The following is a 24,810-nucleotide window of genomic DNA, read 5'->3' on the forward strand; positions in this document are numbered from 1 at the left end:
GCATTGTCTGATCAGGCTATGCTATCCAGTTCCTCTTCGCTCTTCCTCCTCACACTCCCTCCCAGCCTCTCTTCAGGGATCCCTCTCAGGGGATAATGTTCCTCGAGCAGGTCCAAACTCTACTGATTCTGAGTGCAGTGGAAGAAGTTCATCCGGTGCACCAGCATCAAGGTTTTTATTTCTGGTACTTTCTGGTTCTCAAATCTAAAGGAGGGGCAAGATCCATTTCTGACCTATGCAGCTTCATCAAATATATAAGATACATGAATCTCTGAATGGTAACCCTGTCAACTATTCTCCTGGGTTGACTTAATGACTGGTTTGCTGCTCTGGACCTTCAGGATGCTTATTTTCACGTGGGGATCCTCCTGAGCCACAGAAGATTCCTCCAGTTCATTGTGGCAAACCACCATTTTCAATATGTAGTCCTCTCTTTCAGTCTGTCTTCTGTCCTTGGGTTTTTAACCAAGTGTATGATCATGGTGATGGCAGACCTCAGGAACAAGGAACCTATGTCTTCCTGTATCTTGACAACTGGTTACTAAGGGACAGGTCTGCAGAAAATATTCTCATGTACCATTATGCTGTGCTTGCTTCACCATCTGGGTCTCATCGAAAACAGTGGGAAGTCAAAACTGGTCCCCACTCAGAAAATTGAGTTCACTAGGGCCCTAATAGACTCTATACATTTGAGAGTTTTTTTGATGACTGATCATTTTCAGACTTCTCACTTTTGTCTTGGGGTCTACAGTTTCAACCTTCCAAAACAGTTTGCACGTGTCTGAGGCTCTTGAACCACATGTTCGCATGCACTCAGGTGGTTCAATTTGCTTTCTTCCTCTTCAAATGCGGCTAAGGACAGTTTACCCTCCAACCCGTCACCTCTTAACAACCAGGACTGTGGTCACCAACACCTCTCTGATAGGTTGGGGAGCACATCTGGTGTTGCTGAATGTTCAGCGTCTGTGATCGAAGCAGGGTGCTCCACTGCATATCAACATAATACATGTCACAGTTTTCTAGATCTAGACCACATCAGGGCTCAGTGGTTCACGTACTTACCAACATTTCCACTGCAATGCATTATTTTTACAGGAGGGCAACACACTCCAGAGAGTGCTCTGCGAAGAAGCATCCAGGCTGTGGCAGTTCTACATCAAGAAGAGTATCACTTTGATAGCTGATCACTTGCCTAGAGCCCAGAACTATCTCATGGACCATCTCAGCAGGAATTTTAACCTGAGTCACAAGTGGTCTCTGAAGCCCAGTGTTCTGCAAATCATCTTCACAGCTTAGGTGCAGCCTGACAGTCGACCTATTTACTACAAGGGAAAACAGGAAATGCCATCTCTTCTACTCTTGAGGTGATACAAAGGATTTTCCAGTTTCTCTGTGTGCCTAAAACACTGATCAGCATTGAGGCACTGTCAAGCATCAATAATACTGATCTGTCACCATTAGCTGAAGCAGGGAAAGATTGAGATTTGGGGTTTATGGAAATTAGTGAAATTGGACTGGTGACAGTGAAACAATGTTAAGGTGCATATATATATATATATATATTTGGTAATTATAAGTATTTAGATAGTTAATAAACAAAGTTTTAAGCTGTTCCAGCTAGAGAAAGCAAGATGGTCATCGCAAGAAACCAAAGCTGTGAAAACCAACAGGGAGGCCTTAGAACAATTCAGCCAATAGCAAGAAGGCTGGTTGGGGTGAAATAAAGATCACTCCAGAAACCTGAAGGAGGGGGTCAGTTAGACAGAACATAGATCTTCAAACAGGTCCATCTTTAAAGTGCAGATTGCAATCAGGTCCAGCTTTGATTGACAGAGTACTTGAAGCTGATTGGATGATAATGATATGGATTGAAGAAACAACCAATCGGAACAGATCAAAATCTGTATATAAGGCAAAGAGCTGACAGGCTTCAGTTAGTTCATCTGTGAAAGCAGAAAGGCACATGTGTGTATGTGGTGGGGGGGAGAGGGGAGAAGGCATCTGTGTGGATAGAAGCAGGAGAGAAGGAAGTCCACTAAAAAAAGCTAAATCACTAAGCAGCAGCAAGCAGTGAAAAAATAGCAGCAATATCAATCCCATTCTGACAGAGCAGAAGGGAGGATATCAAAGTAGTAAGCATAATGACTCCGATATACATATAATGTAAAATGTAAATGTGTATGTGTGGGATGATAAAGCTGGATGATTGTGTATGTATACTTTGTTGTTATATGTATAGTTTTAATGTTTAAGAACTTGCTGTCAGTCTCCTATGTGTGACTGGCCATCACATCTAGAATGCAATCACTTATAAAGCTGTTTTCCAATTGCAGGATATTCCAATTTTGCATACTTTAATGTGCATCTGTGCTAATAGGATTTTGTGTGTTTGTTAAGAAAATGTGTGATTTATTTCTTTAGTATATGTTTTAGATCTGCTGTGTTTTCCTAATATTATTATGTGTTTTAGAGTTATTGTATTAGGAAATATAGCATTAAATAAAGGTTAGTTTTATTTTTGAAGAATTACTGCCTGAGTGTAAATCCTTTCAGCTGAAGGCTGTATCTGTTTCCTCTCAGGGGTTAACAGAGCTAGTCTGTTTTAGGGGGTCCTCCAAAGGTCGGTGAGAAACCCTCTGGTAAAACCCTGGCAATTCCCTGAGGGCGGGCCACTCCCTTTCACCTACTAAAACCAGATGAAATGAATTCCGCATTACAAATGTAGGCAGGGCATTATAGGGGAGCCTGGAGTCTGATCTTGGGGGCAACAGAGGGGTCCCTCAGTCCGGCCTCTCTGATCAACACCTTCCAACTCAAGTGGCAATCAGCTCTCCTCTATGCTTTACCTCTGATCCCTATCATTCCACAGGTCATCCTCAAGCTGAAAGTGGATTGGGTTAAGCTTATCCCCATTGCCCTGGCTTGACCGAGGAGGTCGTGTTGGTTTTTTGACTCTCTCATGTTGTCATTCAGCCTCCCATATCTTTTTCTCTCCATCCTGACCTGCTCACACAGAATCACAGTTGCAATTTGCATCCTGCGCCCAGCTCACTGCATGGCTGCTCAGTGGTTGAATGAAGAGGAAGAGCAATGTTTGCCAGCTACTCAACAGGTCCTACTCAATAGTAGAAAGCCCTCTACCAGAATAGCCTATTAGGCAAAATGGAAATGGTTTTCAATGTGACCTTGGCCATGAAATTCAGCTGATGTTGGCTTGCATCCAGGACATCTTGGAGAATTTGCTGCATCCTCAGTCATGGGACCTTAAGCTTAGCTCTGATGGGACCTCTGGTCGAGCTGGTTAGTCATCTTGTCGCTTTCCTTTCCTGTGTAAAAATAACTGCATTCCTGGTGGCGATAACATCCGCAAGGAGAGTCTGAGTGTTACAGGCTTTGATGGCAGAGCCTCCTTATGCACAGGTGTCCAAAGACTAAGTGACATTGCAGCTGTAACCAACATTTATGTCTAAAGAAGTCTCTCAGTTTCATTTGAACCAGGTGGTATATTTACCTGTTTTATTTCCTAAGCCACATTCATCCCTGGAAGAGAAGCACCTTCACAGGTTAGACATCACATGACATCTAGCCTTTTAGACTAAACCCTGTCATGCTTTGCCTCATCTACTTGTGTTGTACGTGGACTGTGTGAAGGGCCAGGCAGTCTCTTTACAAATTACTAAGTGGATAACATCCTATATCAAGGCTGCATACAAAATAGGTGAGGCTATACCCCCTCCACAGGTGTGAGCTCTTTCTATGAGAGCACAAGCTATGTCAATGGCTTTCTTAAGTGACATCTCAATTGGACATTTGCAGGGCTGCCAAATGATCATCCATACATACACTTACAAACCATTTAGGAATGACCCCTCTGCATCATGGACAACGTTTGAACCCTGGTGAGGGCATCACCAGGGAAAACACCTAACTAAGCTAACACTAATACTAAGAGTACTAACTATACACAATTAGAACAACTAAGTAAAAAACTGAGGGATTGTGAGGTTGCAAACACACATTTCTTAGCCCATGTTTTGAACATCTTAAAATGTAGGAGAAAGATTTTTAAAAATCAAATTTACATGTCACTATTTATGCTCCTTACTTGCCTTTGAATTGCCTGTCTGCTCGGATAGGACAATGAAAATCAGTTTCACCATGAAGTTCTTAGATTGCAATGCTTAGGTCTCCATTACTGCAGGAGACCATTTCTTTAAAAAATCAGCCACTTCACTGGATTTTTATTTAGTTGTCTTAAATTTAAATTTTGGACTAAGTTTGAATTGATAACACCCCTTTAATAATTACATTATTTTATAGTTTGCTTACAGGATACCTTAGTAGCATACACTAAAGCTATAAAAATACAAATTATTTTCTTACTTATAAAGGTCAGGCTGAGGTTGTTCACATTCAATGGTAGCATGCAGTGCATCAATATCTTGTTCATTATGAAATGCCTTGGTATCTTGAACAGCATAGTAAGTCTAGAATGAAGGAGAAAGATGTAACAAAAAAAAATAAGCCAGAACACATGCAGTGACCAAGTTATTTATGTAATTGAAAGAAGAGCCCTGAAGTCAGTAAATTTTCCATATTTTGTGTTAAGACTGTCAAGAACCATGTACTAATGATTCTCATTAAAAAATAAGCACTTCCAAATAGAGAACTGGAATTTTCCTCTGCCTGTCATAACTCACATATAGTTCATACTGCAAAGAAAACTGAGTCACTCTTGTCCTCTAATCTAAGCAGCCTAAATTCTAAGTGAAATATTTTTGCTTTTTCTTAACCTTTTACATAAAAGATTCACATTTCCAAATGGGTGCATGCCTCGGTGCCCCCAATCTTGCACAAACCAGGATTTCACATATGTATATGCATGCACAACTCTAGCTCATGCTTCACCTCTGGGTGCCCATGTCGGGCACATACAAAAGTGCAAGTATACATAAACCAAGCACCAGTTAGAAAATTCTTTATGAAATGGTTCAATGGTATGGAAATAAGTTAATGACAGTGTAAATGAAAAAAAAAAAAATCACAAAAACCAATATCTATGCTTGCACTATTATACAGGATGTTACTGTGCACTGTATGCAAAAAAGTTTGTTATAGCATTTTTAAAATAAAAAAATATAGTATTTTATTACTTTATGACTAGATTCACCATCCAAACTAGCTGTTGTAACAAAACATGTTCCATCCCCTCTGCTGCTTGATAGAAATATTAAGTCACATGGGAATGTTTCATCTTCTTTTACCATCACAATGTCTCCAACCTTAAAAAAAATAGAAAAGAAAACAGGTTTATCATTAGTTAAATAGCCTAAAGATCAGATTCCAAGGATGAAATCCTTGTTCTATCAAAGTCTATGGAAAAATTTTCATTGGATTTAATAGGGCGGAGATTTCATCACAAGACTAAGGAACTGCAGATACAATTCTGAAAAGGAGTACTACATCCTGTAAGACAATAAATAATACTTAGCACTTGTATAATATCTACTCTCTGAGGATCTCAAAGCACTTTACATTCTTTTATTAAGCCTTACAACATCCCTTCTAGATTTGCATGTGTGTGGTATCATCCCTATTTTACAGATAAAAAACATTGATGCACAGTGGGGCTGGGAACAGCGAACCACAGCCACTGGGAGCTGCGGGGGGCTGTGCCTGTGGATAGTCAACATAAACCAAATGTCTCACAGCCTGTTTCTTATAGTGTGCCATCATACAACAAAGCAGCTCCCACAGTCAGAGATTCTTTTAAAGATTTTTTCCCCCTGCAGAGGCAGCTTCTGATATATTTTTTTAAACTCAAATTTAAGCACAGTAGGTCAAAGGTAAAAAAATTGCAAGAATTTAGTCATGGGGGGGTGCAAAATATCAAAGTTTCAATGAAAAATGTCAAAAAATTAAATTTTGGAATTTTGATAAGCTGAGCATTTGATTAATGTGGATTTCTTGGGTTGCCTACCTTATCATGCTAAGATCATAGAATATCAGGGTTGGAAGGGACCTCAGAAGGTCATCTAGTCCAACTCCCTGCCCAAGGCAGGGCCAATCCCCAAATAGCCCCTTCAAGGATTGAATTCACAACCCTGGGTTTAGCAGGACAATACTCAAACAACTGAGCTATCCCTCCCCCAAGTATGCCCTTATCTAAATAGTTTTCTAGTTAATCATTGTGCTCTTGTCAGAAGGATTCCGTGTGGTCGGAATGAATTTCATAACAGAAAACTATGACATTAAACACTGAATTTTGACATCACCAAAATGAACTTTTAGGAGGTGTGCAATTCTAATGATGCATGATATTTTGGTAATTGACAATGAAAGTAAAAATCAAGACAGTTTAGGTAGGACTTGGTAAAATGTACTTTTACATTTCCCAGATTGTGGAAAAAATTCCAAATGAATTAGCTCAGCCACCGACCCAAGGTCCATACCTGCATACTTTCATATAATTTGGGTATTTTTGCTTACATTAGATTTTTCATGTTAATATTTGCATTTAAGAAAACTACAACAGGGGGAAACCTTGACTGAAGTGACATTATTTCAACCATAACTTCATTTAAGATTTTTTTCCTACAAGTTTCCTTAGGCTTTTAAAATGTTTAAGGAGTAGCTCAGGTTCCTACAGATCTGATAAACTTGGCAGCGATAGACCCTATTCTTTTCCAGACAGCCTCCTACACTCATACGTTGTTTCCTCCCTCCTTTTTGCAATACCAGATATTTTCTCCCCTACATTTCTTTCCTTCTTGCGCTCCTCCTATGCTATGTGGTTTTCTGCCTTCCATTCCTCTCCTAATGAGCACCCACATCTGGGCTATGCAAAATATATTGTGCTCTTGGGGGGAGGGATAGCTCAGTGGTTTGAGCATTAGCCTCCTAAACCCAGGGTTGTGAGTTCAATCCTTGAGGGGGCCACTTAGGGATCTGGGGCAAAAATCAGTACTTGGTCTTGCTAGCGAATGCAGGGGGCTGGACTCAACAACCTTTCAAGGTCCCTTCCAGTTCTAGGAGATAGGTATATCTCCAATTAATTATTATAATTATTTATTATTACTTGTCAGGCCAAACACAGCTTGACAAGTATTACTGGGGCCTTGCATGCTTTATAAAGCACAAAGTGTCATGCATTGTCATGTTAATATGATTGCAGCCTCATGGTTGTGTTCCCTTGCCCCCCTAAAAGGCACAAATAAAGATGCAACTACTCAACAAGAACACATATTTTGATAGTCTAGGTCAAGAAGTTTTGCGGATTAAAATAGACCAAAAAAGCATTAATAACAACATTTCTGTGAATGAAAGGATTAATTCTTCAACCTCAGCCTCAAAAATGCATTTGTGGATTTAAGTTTGAGATAAATTCTACCAAAAAAACCCAAGTGTCAATCTTGGATTAAGACCTGACAATGTGAAGTTTCAGGTGGTCAGACCCTTACAAGGAGTGAGGGTAAAAATCAGGTTTCTAATGGAAAGATCTATCCTTCCATAGATATGGTTGAAGCTAACACACAACACAACACAAGACCAAGTCATTTTTGCTACAGAAAACGTACATGCATTTAAATTCTCAGCCATAATATTGTATTAATAGCTTTGTGGGTTGAATTTTCTTCTTTTTAAGAATCAGAAACAAGAAAAAAATTTCAGAGCATGATACCAGTGAATATATTCAAATCACATTTCTTAAAATTATAATATAGTAATTCAGAGGCACACTGGTGCCATAAAATGTCCAAACTGCCTGGAGGCACTGGGATTAAGAAACAACAAAAGGAATCCAAGATGGTTTGGCATCTAGTGGATATGGGTAAAACAGATTTGTCACTAGAAAATGGGAAAGAAAGGCTTCAGATCTGTCACAGGGAACGATGGTGCAGGGGAATACAAGAGGTCAGTAAGATTATTTGAGTGTGTGCTTCTAACAATTAGCCCGTGGCATTAACACTCCACTTTGCTTACAAGTTTGTGCAGAAACAAGGAAACATTATACTACTACAATTTATAAACAAACTAAGGAAATACAACCTAGATGCAGCTACTATAAGGTGAGTGTAAAACTGGTTGGAAAACCATTCCCAGAGAGTAGTTATCAGTGGTTCACAGTCATGCTGAAAAGGCATAACAAGTGGGGTTCCACAGGGATCAGTTCTGGGTCGGGTTCTGTTCAATATCTTCATCAATGATTTAGATAATGGCACAGAGAGTACACTTATAAAGTTTATGGACGATAACCAGCTGGGAGGGGTTGCAAGTGCTTTGGAGGATAGCATTAAAATTCAAAATGATCTGGACAAGCTGGAGAAATGGTCTGAAGTAAACAGGATGAAAATCAATAAGGACAAATGCAAAGTACTCCATTTAGGAAGGAACAATCAGAAGCACACATACAAAATGGGAAATGACTGCCTAGGAAAGAGTACTGCAGAAAGTGGTCTGGGGATCATAGAGGACCACAAGCTAAATATGAGTTAACAATGTAACGCTGTTGCAAAAAAAGCGAACAATGTAAAACTTTAGAGCCTACAAGTCCACTCAGTCCTACTTCTTGTTCAGCAATCGCTAAGACAAACAAGTTTGTTCACATTTATGGGAGATAATACTGCCCATTTCTTATTTACAATGCTATCTGAAAATCAGAATAGTTGTTCACATGGCACTTTTGTAGCCAGCATTGCAAGGTATTTAAATGTCAGATATGCTAAACATTTGTATGCCCCTTCATGCTTTGGCCACCATTCCAGAGAAAATGCTTCCATGCTGATGTTGCTCGTTAAAAAAATAATGCATTCATTAAATTTGTGACTCAACTCCTTGTATGTCTCCTGCTCTGTTTTACCCAAATTCTGCCATATATTTCATGTTATAGCAGTCTCGGATGATGACCCAGCACATTTTGTTCATTTTAAGAACACTTTCATCACAGATATGACAAAATGCAAAGAAGGTATCAATGTGAGATTTCTAAAGATAGCTACAGCACTTGATCTAAAGTTTAAGTATCTGAAGTGCCTTCCAAAATTTGAGAGGGACGAGGTATGGAGCATGCTTTCAGAAGTCTTAGAAGAGCAACATTCCAATTCAAAAATTACAGAACCAGAATTAAATGTGCTTATGTTTACAAAAAACAAACAGTGAATTATATTTATATTGAAAATGGTAGCAAGAGTAATTTTTTTGACCATGAGGATTTAAGAATACCTGACTGGCAGTAGAACTACAGCTGCTTGTTTGAAAAGGTAAAGATGAAGGGATCCAAAAAAACTGTGTCATAAGGATAAATGGTCTTAAAAAAAAATACTAGGCTAGTGAAAAGATCAGAACACCAAATGCAAGAGTCACAAGGAATTTTGCCACGAACTCTGACAAGAGAATTATGGCAAAATAGGAGGCACAAGGAAAAAAAAAAGGTATTTCAAAGAAATGATCATCAATTGTTTCAAACATTTGACATTCTGAAAATTGAACCAGATAGGCAACTTGTTTTGCTTATGACAATTTACAGATATTAGGTTCTAAAAATAACCCCCAAAATATCAGGGATGCAGGTACAAATGTAGAAATCTAAAGGAGTGGCTTTATGACGCTGAAATGGTACAAAGCAAGGATTGTATTCTGATTGGGCTGTGTCCTCTTTGCCGGGAGAGGAATTAGTCAATGGATTTTACATCAAAATAGGATTAAAAGAGGCTATCTTGCTGGAGACAAGACAGACAGACAGACAGATATGAGAGATATGAAAACAGAAGAAAAACCATGAGCGAAGCGCTAGAAGTTAAGAAAGATATCATGAAAGGAAAAGAGGGTAGAGAGACAACCCAGCATAGAGAATGGATAGGGGAGAGCCTAGCAAAGCAAGGATGAGGAAGGAAATGCTATAGCTTTTTACAATATTTTATTCAATCCGTTTTAAAATATTTTTCTAAAATTTTATTTTCCATATTGATGTAGTGAATACTGTAATCTTGAGTGCACTACATTTTTGTCTAATTTGTTTTGCACGTGGAGGGAGTGGGAGAGAGTTAAGCCTGATCCCTAAAAGAAAACCCAGCGTTAGTTGTTACTTACTCTTAATTTTCGGCTTTGCTTTCTAACCAGTTTGCCATGCTGAATGAAATGAACAGGGCATTGGTTCATTGCATTGTCTGCTTTATGTCGAAGCCAATCTTCATAACCCTAGAAAACAGCCAAGTGGAACGGAATAAAGTTAAGGAAATGCAGCTAGCCACACTTTACATTGCAGTTGTAGATCAAAGCTTTCTTATAAAAATAGTTAAAGAATTTTCCATTACAAAATGATAATTAAAAGTAAAGCATATCACTAAAATCTTCAATAGTTTATTATTTAGCAAATCAGATGTGCTTAACTAACATAAGGGAAGGTAATCTGATGGTGTGAGTGGAGTTTGTGAAAAAATGCAGAGCCACTTCTTGATCTCTGGTGAATAATGGGTAAAATCCAGCTCAACTTCCACCATTCCTTGCCCAAGTGCTCTGAAGGTTTCTGTAGGAGTGGCTGCTTAAGAGACAAAGTGTGCAGAATGCATTTGGTAAGGTTGGGCTCAATATTAAGTGATTACAGGGCTGGAATGAACTACAGACTGGGGAGTTTTCCTGTTTGCTTTCTGATTACACTGAACTATTATTTGGTGTACACCAGGGGAAGGCAACCTATGGCATGGGTGCTGAAGGTAGCATGTGAGCTGATTTTCAGTGCACTCTCACTGCTTGGGTCTTGGCTACCAGTCCAGGGGGCTCTGCATTTTAATTTAATTTTAAATGAAGCTTCTTAAATACTTTTAAAACCTTATTTACTTTTCATACAACAATAGTTTAGTTATATATTATAGACTTATAGAAAGAGACCTTCTAAGAACGTTTAAATGTATTACTGGCACGCGAAACCTTAAATTAGAGTGAATAAATGAAGACTCGGCACAGCACTTCTGAAAGGTTGCCGACCCCTGGTGTACACAGTACACCAACCCTCCAGAATCAGTTTTGAGAAAGTGACCTTGCTGATGCTTATTTTGGTTGATGAATTATTCCATCAATTCATAAGGTTACATAAGAGAGGAACAAATACAAATATAGTTGAAGATCTCATCAATACAACGATAACTCTGCTTTCAAATTTGTATAGCCATATTATAAAATTTTAAAAATCAGTTTTACTATTTTATTAGTTTTTTAAAAAAATGAATAGATACTTTTCTTTTGGAGGTACAAGTTCCTCCTACTTCCCATCTTCCCCAAATCTCTCTTGCATTAACTCCATGGAAACCCCTAATGTACACAAAGACCAGATGCTAGAACTGATATTTAAATAGAGAGCTGGCCTAAGCAGCTCTTTTGCTTTAAATTCTCTGGAAATTCCTAAAAATAAAGCAATAGATGCTATATATCCAGGGGCAGAATTCAGCATATTGCTTATGATTAATGACAACTGGAAGATGCAACAACAGCTGCTAACAATATCAGTGACAGTTCACCCCACAGGTTTTCCATTCTTTTTAGGAGAAAGGGTAACTTCAAGTTTATAAAGGATTTTCTATGGCTGTATTCATTTTTTTATTTTTAGAGATGCACCCATTACATGTGTGCAGGAGCATACACACAAATTAAAATGCAATTTGACCTGTCAACCAAATATGAAAAGGTAACTCCAAAATCCATCTGAAGACACAAATATACCCCAGCAATGGGAGGAATCAAAATGCTGCTGTTTGTAATTCCTTTAATAACTAATGAATGAGAAAAGCCCAGATGACCTTTGCACCATGCCACTGAAGGTCATGCTCCAGTCCACAGGCTATTGGACCAGCAGGAAAAGGAAATTCCAGAGGCTACAGCCATCAATTTAAGACATCCTGCCCTAGTCCTCAGAAATTCCAATCAGCTAATCTCAATTGTTGTGGTAAAGAAATACAGTAGAACCTCAGAGGTAAGAACACCAGAGTTATGAACTGATTGGTCAACCACACGACTCATTTGGAACCAGAAGTTCGCAATTAGACAGCAGCAGAGAGGAAAAAAAGAAAGCAAATCCAGTACAGTACTGTGTTAAATGTAAATTATTAAAAAATAAAACTTAAAAAAATTGACAGAATAAGGAAACTGTTTCTGTGCTTGTTTCATTTAAATTAAGATGGTGAAAAGCAAAATTTTTCTTCTATATAGTAAAGTTTCAAAGCTGTATATTAAGTCAATGTTCAGTTGTAAACTTTTGAAAGAACAACCATAACGTTCTGTTCAGAGTTAAGAACAGCCTCCATTCCCAAGGTGTTCGTAACTCTGAGGTTCTACTGTAGGTGATTCCCCAGACACACAGAGCCTAAAACACGGTGGGTTTAATTTCAAATCTTATTGGAATTCAATGCTTTTAGTTCTCTTGTATGTTTGAAACTCCTTGCCTAAGAGATCATCATCATCACTTTGAATTACATCCAGAAATGAATAGGGAACCAGTATAGTCTTTGAAGCACTGTGTAACATGCTCCCAGCAGCTAACACTGGTATACAAGCAGCCCAACAAAGTCCACCCCAGCTGTAGCTTCTGAGAGTAGTCACAAGGGGATACAAGTGTAGTCTTATGTGGAACACTTTATAATAATCCAGTCTTTGTTTGACTCTCGTCAAACCACAACAGATTGTTAAAAATAATCCCCCAAATCTTAAAGTGGGAAAGCCACCTGTAAAAAGCTAGCTGTTGTGCTTCCCATAACCACCTAGTGTCAACAAATACTGAATTTGACTACAAAGTATAGTCAGTCATGCAGTGTGAAGGAATGAAAATGCTGCTGTTTGTAATTTCCATTACAACTAATGAATGAGAAATGTGTAGAATGAGTATTCTCTGCATTTATCACTGCCAAATGACTTGAAACAACTATAGTGGTAGCCAGTTATCCCAGTACAATATAATGGAAGTAAGTTGCTTTCTAGGGACCAGAACTGGGGCAAGCCCAAATGGAGGGATGGAATATTGGAATAAAGAGGACCCATTGCAAGTCAAAAAGTTTGTCATATTAGTTTCCCTTGGTGTCCTATAATCTCCTCAACTATTTCTCTGAGCACAGAATACTTTTGTTTGACGAAGTTAAGAAAAATAATAACTGGCTAATGTCTGTATAAAAAGTGTTGACTCCTGGCACTGAGCAGATAGCATCACACAATTTTGAGCAGTAAAATGTTAATACAGAGTCTCAAACAATTGTACCGTCTGTTGTATCACATTAGATGGAATATATTGGACCAAAGAATTAAAGGTGTCAACACGATCCTGTCACTGTCCAATATTAAACAATGTTAAACAAGGCTTGGTAGACAGAGATCTTAGCCTGCTTAGTACCATGGCAAACACACTAATTTTTTTAACCTTTTAATAAAGATGCAGAAAAGAAGGAAACAGTTAAAGTTTTGAAATGTGAAGTATTAAGTAGGGCTTTCATTTTAACAACATCTTTTGTTTTTTCCCTTTTGCTGGAGAAAGTTTGAAGAAAGACACCCCACCAAAACACACCATCCCTATCTGACAGTGTCTTAGAGGTATTAAAGTGGTAACAACAGCCCTTTTGGGGGAAAGAGAAAAAGTTAGTTGAGGTGATCTGGAGGCAGTGGCGGTGTTAAAGCCTGATTCTGTTTCTTAGAAGACAAACCAAAAAACATACACTCAAAAGGGGATAGAAAAGAACAATAAAGACAGAAAATGCAGGCTTCTGTCTCGTGTTGACTCTCACTTGCACCTCACTGCTCAAAAAACAAAAGCATGGCATATTGTCTTATTAGCTACTCCAAGGCCAGGTCTACACTACGAGATTAAATCGATTTTAGATACGCAATTTCAGCTACGAGAATAGCGTAGCTGAAATCGAATATCTAAAATCGATTTACTCACCCGTCTTCACCGCGCGCGATCGATCCGCACGGCTCGCTGTGTCGAATCCGGAAGTCCGGTCGTCTAGCTGGAGTTCCGGAATCGATCTAAGCACGCTCTGGGATCGAGATATTGCATCCAGACCAGACGCGATATTTCGATCCCTGAGCAATCAATTTTAACGCGCCGATCCGGCGCGTAGTCTAGACGTAGCCCAAGACTTGGCAAACATGTACCAGGGCTGTTTAGGGTATTGCTTTTAGCTGCCTCCTTCTGGTCACAGGGTTATAGCAGTGCCGTAAAACACAGTTTTGGCCAGCTAACCCAGACTCTTATTAGATAGAAGAAAGAGGGAGGATAGGAAAGAGAAGAACTAAGGTAGGGAAGGGAAAAAAGACACAATGTGGGGAGAGGCATCCCAGCAAGTGATGGCTGGGATTTAGTCAGTCTCAATGGAAGGGGTGATGTCATTTGGGTCCCACTCTCTGGCCTGATCTGGTCAGGACTTCTCTTAGGGTCAAGATAAAGGCCCAACTGTGTTACAGTGGATCTTGAGGTCTCAGGAAATGGATTAAGTGACCGCCCTGATAGTAAAGCTCACTTCTGTCCTGATCTTCTGTCTCTTAGTCAGTGGTTGTTGGCAGCTCCCTTTCGCTAATTGTCCCCCAAAGTCTTTCTGAGGACCTCAAAAGTCAGTGATGGGTGAAACAGCTTTTCCCTTCACTATTTTATCCACCAATTAGGCCTAATTTCCTATACACTAATTCTGGTTACATTGATTTCTGGTCCAACATTTTTCTTGTTTACCAGACAAGATTTTAACACAGTCCTTTCTGTTTGGACTAATTCAGAAAGTCTCCCTTTCCTGCCTTTTCCCAGCAACATATGTTCTTCTAGGTTATTGTGACATTTTATGAACTTTCAATCACTTTTCACATTTGAGCTCATAATTAGGGTAAATTTGCATGCCCAATTATCACACTTCTTTACTCTCTTCCTTTTCCATATTGTGTGAATGAAACTGTTCGTGTCCTGATCAATGGCAGAATGCAGACTGGAGTCTGAATGGGAACAGGTTGAGCCAGTGTAATTGAAGATATGAAATTCTTATATAGCTAAGTCATAGCATATATTCTATGTAGGTTCCCCCACTGATTTTATTTGGATTCTACACAGGTGTACCAATCCACTCTAGCAGATACCATTGCAGTACTGGGTCACAGAGTTACAAACTGCTGTAATCCACTCTCTATGGTAATATTAATCTACAAAATAGAAAGGAAGGATAACACAGTTCCATACTCTTACAGCATTATTTTATTTAGATTAGGGGAACCTTTATTATGATCTTCCAAGCAACATTGATATGGGAAGTATTGACTTGAATTTTATTATTTTAGTTTTTATAGATAATTTTTAAATATATTTGAAGCATTATTATATAGCATACTCAATTTGTAAGATCCATTAAGTCTCATTATAAACTGTTCATAGTTTAAGTAAAAATTAATGTGATTCATATACTTAAAAAGTCCACGTTGTAGATACTGTCTAGAGGTTGTCTATACATATCACAACAACTGTATGTTGGAAATTTCCTCACAGAGAAGACCAATAATTTTATCCCATAACCTACTGCTATAATTCTTTCTCCGCATATTTTCAAATTTTTGAATAGGTAGGTGGATAAATATTTAGGAACAAAAAGAAACAAACATCTGGATACTTTTTATAAATACAACTGTATAAACTATTCTTTGGAGCACAGTTACACAAAGTACAAACTAATATCACAAAATAATTCTGAAAGTTCTGCTGAATAAATGAAAGCCAGCATAATTTAACAACCAATAAAATTCTACTTAAAAGAGAGGCAAATAAAAAGTAAAGCCTTCAAAGTAAAGAAAGGATAACCTCTCTCTTGAATCCTCAAGAACAAACAAAAGTAACATTGCCAGTTAATAAAAAAAGGAAAAATAGAACAAATTTACATTTTCATACAATCTTCAGTTTTACTCCCCCACCTTCCCCTACACCCTAAAGAAACTCTCACCTGTTTGATAGCTGTTACAGTGATGACAAAGAAAAGCGGAAGTCCACTTGTTACTGGACTGGTTGGTGTATCAATAATTAACTGCAACACAAAGAATAATCGTACCATTTCCTGAATATTGATTTGTGAATTTAATGCAATCATTTTCCAACCATGAAATTTATATTAGGATTTTAAAAAAGCTCGAAGTGCAACCATACACAAAGCAACTTATTAAAAAAAAAAGGGAAGTAAATGCAATAAGAAATCTAGGTTATTTCTGATGACAGCACCACTCCCTGACACCATCTGTAATTGCAAATACATATAGGCCTATCCACCAAGTCATGATCTTGCACTCTGTCAGAATGGAGGTTGCTTACTGTAACTGGAGATTCTTTGAGATATGTGGTCCCTATCTGTATTCCACATGAGCATGCATGTGCGCCATGTGCTCAAGTCTGGAAATTCTTCAAAACAAGCTCCCCGTGCGCTCCCAACCAAGGAATAAAAGGCAGTGTGGGTCAACACTTCTCCATTCCTCTTCTTCCTGCAATCCAACTGGATCTGAAGCAGAAGGGATGGAGGACGAAAAGCAGCGACTACAGATACAGCCGTAGGAAAGGGAGCACTACAAGCATCTCTGTGCCACCTTTCTCACACCCTCCTCCAGTCTGAACACTGCTTGCCAATCAACCATGTGTGGAATACACATAGGGACCATCACTCAAAGAAGAAATGGAGGTTACTTACTGTAACTGGATGTTCTTTGAGATGTGTGGTCCCTATCTAGAGAAGGGTGCAAAGAAGGTGGCAGCATAACTGCTTGTAGTTAGGCCCTTCCTACTGCTGTTGCTTGGTCTAGAGTGTAATGTGTTATGAACATGTCAACAGAACCCCAAGATGCTGCCCTGCAAATGTCCTGCAATAGAACATCAGACAGGGATGCAATGGACCCAGCATGTGCTTGCCTGGAGTGATCTGTAATACCTCCCGGAGGGGAATATTTGCTATTTTGTAGCATTCTAAGATGCATTCCAAAACCCACTAAGAAATCCTCTGGGAGGATATGGCTTGCCCCTGCAATCTTTCTGCTATGGCAATAGAGTCTCAGAGATTTTCTAATTGGTTTGATTTTTTGCAGGTAGAATGCCAATTGAGCCTAACGTTGAGGGAGCGAAGTCTCTTGTCTCAGGAAGAAGCATGGGGTTTTGAGAAAAATATAGGCAATGGTGTTATCAGACTGATGAGGAACTCAAACAATCTTGGGGAAGAAGTCTGGGGTATAACCTAAGGGAAACCTGTTTGTGAAACATTGTTTAGGGAGGATCTGCCATAATTGCTCCTAGCTCCCCGATCCCGAAGTGATCGTCACTAAGAATGCTGCCTTCATGAATTGGTGTGGGGGGTGTCATAGCGCAAGTTGCCATAGGTCAGAAGAGTGGATCTTTAAATGTCGACAAGACAAGGTTAATGTCCCATTGAGCCATAGATTTAATGACCAGTGGAAAGACCCTGATCAGCTCTTCATAAATCATACAGTCGCGGGGTGAGCAAAGACAGAATGTTCTTCTAATGGAGGGAAGAAAGCACTAATCACTGCAAAGTGTATCCAAAGCAAACTAAGGGCTAGACCTGCAGTCTTTGTGGAGAGGAGATAGTATAGGATAACTGGAATGTTCACGGTATTTAGTGGAAGTTAGTGGAGGTGTACCCAGGCTGAAAAGTGTCTCCATTTAGCTAGATAACTAACTTATAGAGAATCCTTTCTACTTCGGTCAAGGATTTCCTAAACCGGGGTGGTGCATGAGCATTCTATTTCTGACGCCCATCCAAACACCAGGTCATCCATCTCCACCCTCTGACAAACAGAGGCTAGGGACACCATTCCTTACCCATCCTGGCTAATAGCCATTAATGGACTTAACCTCCATGAATTTAACCAGTATCAGAGGGGTAGCTGTGTAAGTCCCCTTTTTTCCCCTGGATCTGTAAAAGAAGCAAGAGTCCTGTGGCACCTTATAGACTAACAGACTTTTGGAGCATGACGCTTTCTTGGGTGATACCCACTTCATCAGATCATCCGACGAGTGGGCATTCACCCACGAAAGCTCATGCTCCAATACATCTGTTAGTCTATAAGGGCCACAGGACTCTTTACTACTTTTACATGAATTTATCCAGTCTCTTTAAACTCTGTTATAGTCCTAGTCTTCACAACCTCCTCAGGCAAGGGGTTTCTAGAGGTTGACTGTGCGCTGTGTGAAGAAGAACTTCCTTTTATTGTTTAAACCTGCTACCCATTAATTTCATCTGGGTGGCCCCTAGTTCTTATATTATGGGAACAAGTAAATAACTTTTCCTTATTCACTTTCTCCACATCGCTCATAATTTACATTCTCATCATATCCCCCTTAGTCTCTCTTCCAAGCTGAAAGTCCTAGCCTCTTTAATCTCTCCTCATATAGGACCCATTCAAACCCTAATCATTTTAGTTCTTCTCTGAACCTTTTCAGTGCCAGTATATCTTTTCTGAGATGAGACCACATTTGTATGCAGTATTCAAGATGTAGGCGTACCCCATGGATTATATAAGGCAATAAGATAGTCTCCGTCTTGTTCTCTATCCCTTTGTTAATGATTCCTAACATACTGCTTGCTTTTTTGACTGCTGCTGCACCTGCGTGGACGTCTTCAGAGAACCTGTCCACGATGACGTCAAGATCTCTTTCCTGATTAGATGTAGCTAATTAAGCCTCATCATATTGTATGTAAGTTGGGCTTATTTCCCAATGTTACTAACTTTACATTTATCCCACATTAAAAATTTAATTTGCCATTTGCTGTCCAATCACTTAGTTTTGTGAGATCTTTTGAAGTTCTTCACTGTCTGCTTTGGTCTTAACTATCTTGAGCAGTCAGTATCATCTGCAAACTTTGCCCCCCCCGCACGTTTATCCCTTTCTCCAGATCATTTGAATAAGTTGACTGATTGGTCTAGACTGACCCTTGGGAACACCACTATCACCCCTCTCCACTCTGAAAATTTACATTTATTCTACCCTTTGTTCCCTGTTTTAAACCAGTTCTCAATCCATAAAGAATCTTCCCTCTTATCATGACAATTAATTTACGTAAGAGCCTTTGGTGAGAACCTTGTCAATGGCTTTCTGGAAATCTAATACACTGTCCACTGGATTCCCCCTTGTCCACATGTTGGTGACGCCTTCAAAGACACTCAATAGATTAGTAAGACATGATTTCCCTTTACAGAAACCATGTTGACTTTTGCCCAACAAGTTATGTTCTTCTATATGTCTGACAATTTTATTCTTTACTAACGTTTCAACTAATTTGCCTGATACTGACGTTAGACTTACAGGTCTGTAATTGCAGGGATCACCTCTAGAGCCCTTTTTAAATATTGGCATTACATTAACTATCTTCCAGTCACTGGGTACAGAAGCCGATTTAAAGTACAGGTTACAAACCATAGTTAACAGTTCTGCAATTTCACATTTGAGTTCTTTCAGAACTCTTGGGTGAATGCCATCTGGTCCCACTGACTTGTTACTGTTAAGTTTATCAATTAATTCCAAAACCTCCTCTAGTGACACTTCAATTTGTGACAATTCCTCAGACTTGTCACCTACACAGGACAGCTCAGGGTTGGGAATCTCCTTAACATCCTCAGACATGAAGACTGAAGTAAAGAATTCATTTAGTTTTTCCACAATGACTTTATCATCTTTAAGTGCTCCTTTTGTATCTCGATCATCCAGGGCCCTCACTGGTTGTTTAGCATGCTTCCTGCTTCTGATGTACTTAAGAAACATTTTGTTATCACCTTTGAAGTTTTTGGCTAGCTGTTCTTCAAACTCCTTTTGAGCTTTTTTTATTACATTTTTACACTTAATTTGGCAGTGTTATGATCCTTTCTATTTACCTCACTAGGATTTGACTTCCACTTTTAAAAAGACATCTTTTTATCTATCGCTGCTTCTTCTACATGGTTAAGCCACAGTGGCTCTTTTTTAGTTCTCTTACTGTGTTTTTTAATTTGGGGTACACATTTAAGTTGGGCCTCTATTATGGTGTCTTTGAAAAGTGTCCATGCAGCTTGCAGGGATTTCACTCTAGTCACTGTAACTTTTAATTTATGTTTAACTAACCCGTTCATTTTTGCATAGTCCCCCTTTCTGAAATTAAATGCCACAGTGTTGATGGGCTGTTGAGGTGTTCTTCCCACCACAGGAATGTTAAATGTTATATTATGGTCACTATTTCCAAGAAGTCCTGTTATAGTTACCTCTTGAACCAGATCCTGCGCTCCACTCAAGACTAAACTGAGAATTGCCTCTCCCCTTGTGGGTTCCCGTACCAGCTGCTCCAAGAAGCAGTCATTTAAATTATCTAGAAATTTTGTTTCTGCATTTCGTCCTGAGGTGACATGTACTCAGTCAATATGGGGATAACTGAAATCCCCCACTACTATTGAATTATTTATTTTGATAGCCTCTCTAATCTCCCTTAGCATTTCATCATCACAGTAAATTTATATGCAGTCTGGCCTTTTTGGGGGTCCAGGTATACTGAGCAGTGTGGTAGTCAAAGTGTAGACCCCCTCCCTGAGGGGGGCGTCCATCACAATGGTGGCTCTTGGTATGGGAGGTTGAAAGAAGAAGTTCTCACCATGACTTTGTTTGGGTTTGACCACCAAGAAAGGGAGGTGAGAACTCTGATGGGAACAGTCACCTTGGAGAGGATGTGGTCCCTGTTTGGCTGGTAAGTCAAGTGGAGCCAGGCTTACAGACACAGCAAGCGGAGTCTGGAAAACAGCATCACGTAGGTATATGCAGCCATATGACCCAACATCAAGAGAGGTTGGTGCACCACAGTTCATGTTTTGCGGGTAATGCAGAAAATCAGGTTGCTCATCATGAGACATCTGCCTGTGGGAAAAAATGCTCTTGTAGAGACGGAGTCCAGTCTTGCTCCTATTTTACATGCAGGCTCAGGTGGGTGCTGGTAACAGTTTACTGTCCTTGTGGGTGACAAAACAGACTTTTCTTCATTTATACAAATGCCCAAGGTAGCCAGAGAGATCCTGTCACTGACATGACTTCCTCATGAGATTGGCCTACCAGAAGTCTGTTGTCCAGGTATGGGAACACCGTATAGCCTTGCCACTCTATCTGGGCTGCTACCACCCCCCGGTATAGAAGGGATTCTGCCTCCAGATGAAAAATCAATTTTCGTCCTTGAAGGGAAATTGAGAATGGGGTTTGTGATAAGGGAAGGAGAGAAACTCAATGGAATATCCCTGATGGATAATCTCCAGGACTCAACTGTCCGGGGTGATCTTGTTCCAGCTGTGGGCAAAAAGAGAGTAAGATGGCACCCATCTAAAAGGCTGTCTCTGCTATTTTCTTCCTGGGGGATGGAAGGTACTGAAAAGTAGATCAAGTCTTTTAGTGACTGAAGGGACTCATCTGTCTTTCTACTGAAAAGGTTGGACTCATTAAAGGGAAGGTCCTGGATGGTGATTTGGACCTTTCTAGGAAACCTTGACAAGTGTAGCCATGAGTCCTTTCACAATACAAGTCCTGGATACTGTGTCTGCAGCATCCACTTCTGCGTGGAGGGCCACCTTTGCGACTAACTTCCCTTCATCTAGAAAGGACTGGAACTGAGTTGTCTATGGGAAGTTTATCTTTAAAGTCCGCAAGCCTGGCATAGGCATTAAAATCGTATTTTGCTACCAATGCTTGTAGTTAGCTGTGCAGAATTGCAGACATGTGGAGGAGAAGACCTTTCTTCCCAGGAGGTCCAGTCTCTTTGAGCCCTTATGTGCTGGGGTGGATTTCCATAACTGTCTGTACCACCAAAGAACTGGGGGTAGGATGAGAAAACAAGAAGTCAGCGCCTTTGGCAGGAATAAAATAATGTAGCTCTATCTTTTTTGGTGTAGGGCCATAAGATGCTGGTGTGTACCATACCACTTTGGCTGGCTCTAGTATAGAGTATAACTGGAAGAGCCATCTTACTCCATCCCTGTGGTTGCAAAATATCCAGGAGCTAGTGTGGAAGGATCCGAACCTCCACTATTGGGATCTGTAGATCGTTTCTGACCTTTTCTAAAAGCTCTTGGTACTGACGGAGGTCATTTGGCAGAAAAGGCAATGAAAGAATGACAGCATTGTCTGGGGATAATGAAGACAATGACCCTATTGGAACTGGTTCTGGCTCCCCCTCCTTGTACAGAGATGGAACTGGCTGGCGAGAAGGGGAGGAGCGGTGCAACTTCTGAAAGGGCTCCAGAGACCTGTCATAAGGATCCCAAAACCCCCAATAAGTCCAGATGGCAGGATCTATCCATTGCAGTGGCTCCCAGGGGAATTGGTACCAGCAGTGCCTAGGAGGGTCATACCCAGAGATATGGCAAGTATGCTCTTTCAACTGTGTGTTGGGGCTCCTGTGCCCGAGCAGAGATACTGTGCAGCTATCTCTTCTGATTCCTCTGATTACAAAGACTGTTCCATTAGTAGCAGGTTCCAGGTCGTTCCTGCCCAATAGTTGGAGATAGAACTGTTCCTGAGACATCAGTAAAGATTCCTCCTCTGGAGAAAGAACATCCCTCAAGAAGGCAGGGCCGGAAAAAAGAGTGGAGACTGAGTAGGGGAGAAGTATGTCCTCCAGTGTTACATACGTCCCTGTATTGTTTGGGATCCAGAGAGTTCCAGCAGATCTGGCTGAAGGAGCCCGGCTCATTTGTTGAAGCCGAACATTCTTTAGGAGAACAAGGCAGTGCCAATGAGGAGTCTGCACCCACACTCCTAGATGGAACCAGTGAGCATCTGTCCTTTCATTTCAGAAGCACAGTCACTGTTGGATCCTTCTTTTTGCATGCCTTGCCCTCCAACCTGGGGATCTTTTGCAGAGCCACTTCCAGGGGTTCCAGACATCATGTCTCACGCAACCTGGAGAGGGTTGGGGAGCAAACACATTTCCTATAGACATTCCTCTGTGAGGATCTGTCCTTGAACCCATGAGAGTGCCCTCTATTTTCATAGAAAGCCCTGGAGGAAAAGTCCTTGGGCTTTAGGATTAACTGTTCTGCTCCAAGCCAAGTACTTGGAGGGGCACTGCTGGTCGGTGGAGGCCAATTTACAGGCAAGTCTGCTGGGCCTGGATCAGAGCGGGGCCTCATAGCCTCCTCCATCAAGAACTTCAGTCAGGGCTCCCAGGCCTCTTGAGTTCTGGGTGGAAAGGATCAGCAGATGTACATATCTCGGCAAGTGCAGTGATATGTACTTCTCCTAGACAGTACAGGCACCGCTGATGATCGTTGCTGATGGAGAAGGACAAGGGCAGGAAATGCAATTCTTGATGCTCAGGTCTCTGGACAAACTGGAGATTTCCCCCAACTGGGGGTGAAAGAAATACTCTATTCTAACCATAGACTATACTAACTACAAAATAGTTAAGGGTCTCTAACTGATCCCATATTTAGGGTCAGGAAGAAATCTTCCCTGAGATCAGATTGGCAGAGACCCTGGAGGATTTTCGCCTTCCTCTGCAGCATAGGGGACAGGTCACTTACAGTTTCAACTAGCATAAATGGTGAATTCTCTGTAACTTGAAGTCTTTAAATCATGATTTGAGGACTTCAGTAACTCAGCAAGAGGTTAGAGGTCTATTACAGGAGTGGGTGGGCAAGGTCCTGAAGCCTGCAATGGGTAGGAGGTCAGACTAAATGATCATGATAGTCCCTTCTGACCTTCAAGTCTATGAATCTATAAATTAAAATAGACAAACTATTTACAAGTATTTTATGTTACAGTTTAAACATGGAGTGAAGGACACAATTCTTACTCTGCAACAACAATCAGTCTTCAACAAGTTAGATATCTGGAAATGTCTGAATCTTTATTCTCTGCTTTCAAACCTATGAGGCATTTCTATGAAAAAATATTTTGTGGAAAAAAAAGCTGAGCACATTCTTGTTGAAAAACCCTTGAACTATCTGGTTAAGGTCCCTGCCATTAAAAAAAATCAAATGGGGCAGGCTTCCAATATTCCTTTTTGTTGTTGTTGTTGGACCTTCAAATCTATCACTCTATCCAGAATTATTATTTTTTATTAATCTAGAACTAAATATAGTGAAACCTACACTAAGGACCATTTTCAAATGGTTTGTCTATTTAATCGTACCACAGGGGACTATTTTTTCTGATCTCTGATGTTCTCTTGAGGCAGGTTTCATTGCACAAGAAAAAAAATCCAAAAGGACTCACTCACTCACTCTTTTTTTATTGGTTTAATGTTAAGAGGAATAATTATAGGGTTGGGAATGAGGAACTCAAAATTCTAATCAGAGTTCTGCCATTGCTTGCTGTGTGACTTTGACCAAGTCAATTAATATTTTATTCTATATGCCCATTTCTAAAATGGGAATAACATTTACATACCTACTTTACAGAGGTGCTGTGATGATTAGTTAATGATTGCACAGTACTTTGAGCATATAACGTATCCTCTAAGTTTCAGAGATCAGTATCTGCTAAATATATGGATGTTCTTTCAAATGGTACCCTTTAAAATACCATATAAAACTCATTTCAAAGATTAGTAAGAACCTAACGGAATGAATCCTTGTTTTAATTGGGTAAAAGTTAGTGTTCTATCTTTTGGAAATATCCAAGTCTGTTCCCATAGAGAAAGTAGTTAATTAGGGTAAATGCTTGCTATGGTGAAGGTGGTCAGGAACTTCGGAGGAAGGGATCCGGATCTGATAGAATTCAAGATGCTAAGGAAAAAAAGAGGACACGAGAACAGCAAAACAAGACACTGGACTTCAGAAAGGTGGATGTCAACCAAC

General features: G+C 40.0%; 1 protein-coding gene across 3 annotated transcripts in view; it reads right to left on the reverse strand.

The window, feature by feature from the left end:
• The window catches only part of ATP11A (ATPase phospholipid transporting 11A), a 277,946-nt gene that overhangs the window by 95,989 nt on the left and 157,147 nt on the right, over window positions 1-24,810 (reverse strand). For all 3 annotated transcript variants that reach the window (XM_032791846.2, XM_075061482.1, XM_075061483.1), the window contains exons 4-7: window positions 15,951-16,031; window positions 10,090-10,197; window positions 5,154-5,282; window positions 4,384-4,487 (exon numbers count right to left, since the gene is read on the reverse strand). In XM_032791846.2, coding sequence (XP_032647737.1) covers window positions 4,384-4,487; window positions 5,154-5,282; window positions 10,090-10,197; window positions 15,951-16,031 — 422 coding nt within the window. The remainder of the gene's footprint in view (window positions 1-4,383; window positions 4,488-5,153; window positions 5,283-10,089; window positions 10,198-15,950; window positions 16,032-24,810) is intronic.

Source organism: Chelonoidis abingdonii, chromosome 1 (assembly GCF_003597395.2).
Source record: "Chelonoidis abingdonii isolate Lonesome George chromosome 1, CheloAbing_2.0, whole genome shotgun sequence".
NCBI classification, from domain to species: domain Eukaryota; kingdom Metazoa; phylum Chordata; order Testudines; family Testudinidae; genus Chelonoidis; species Chelonoidis abingdonii.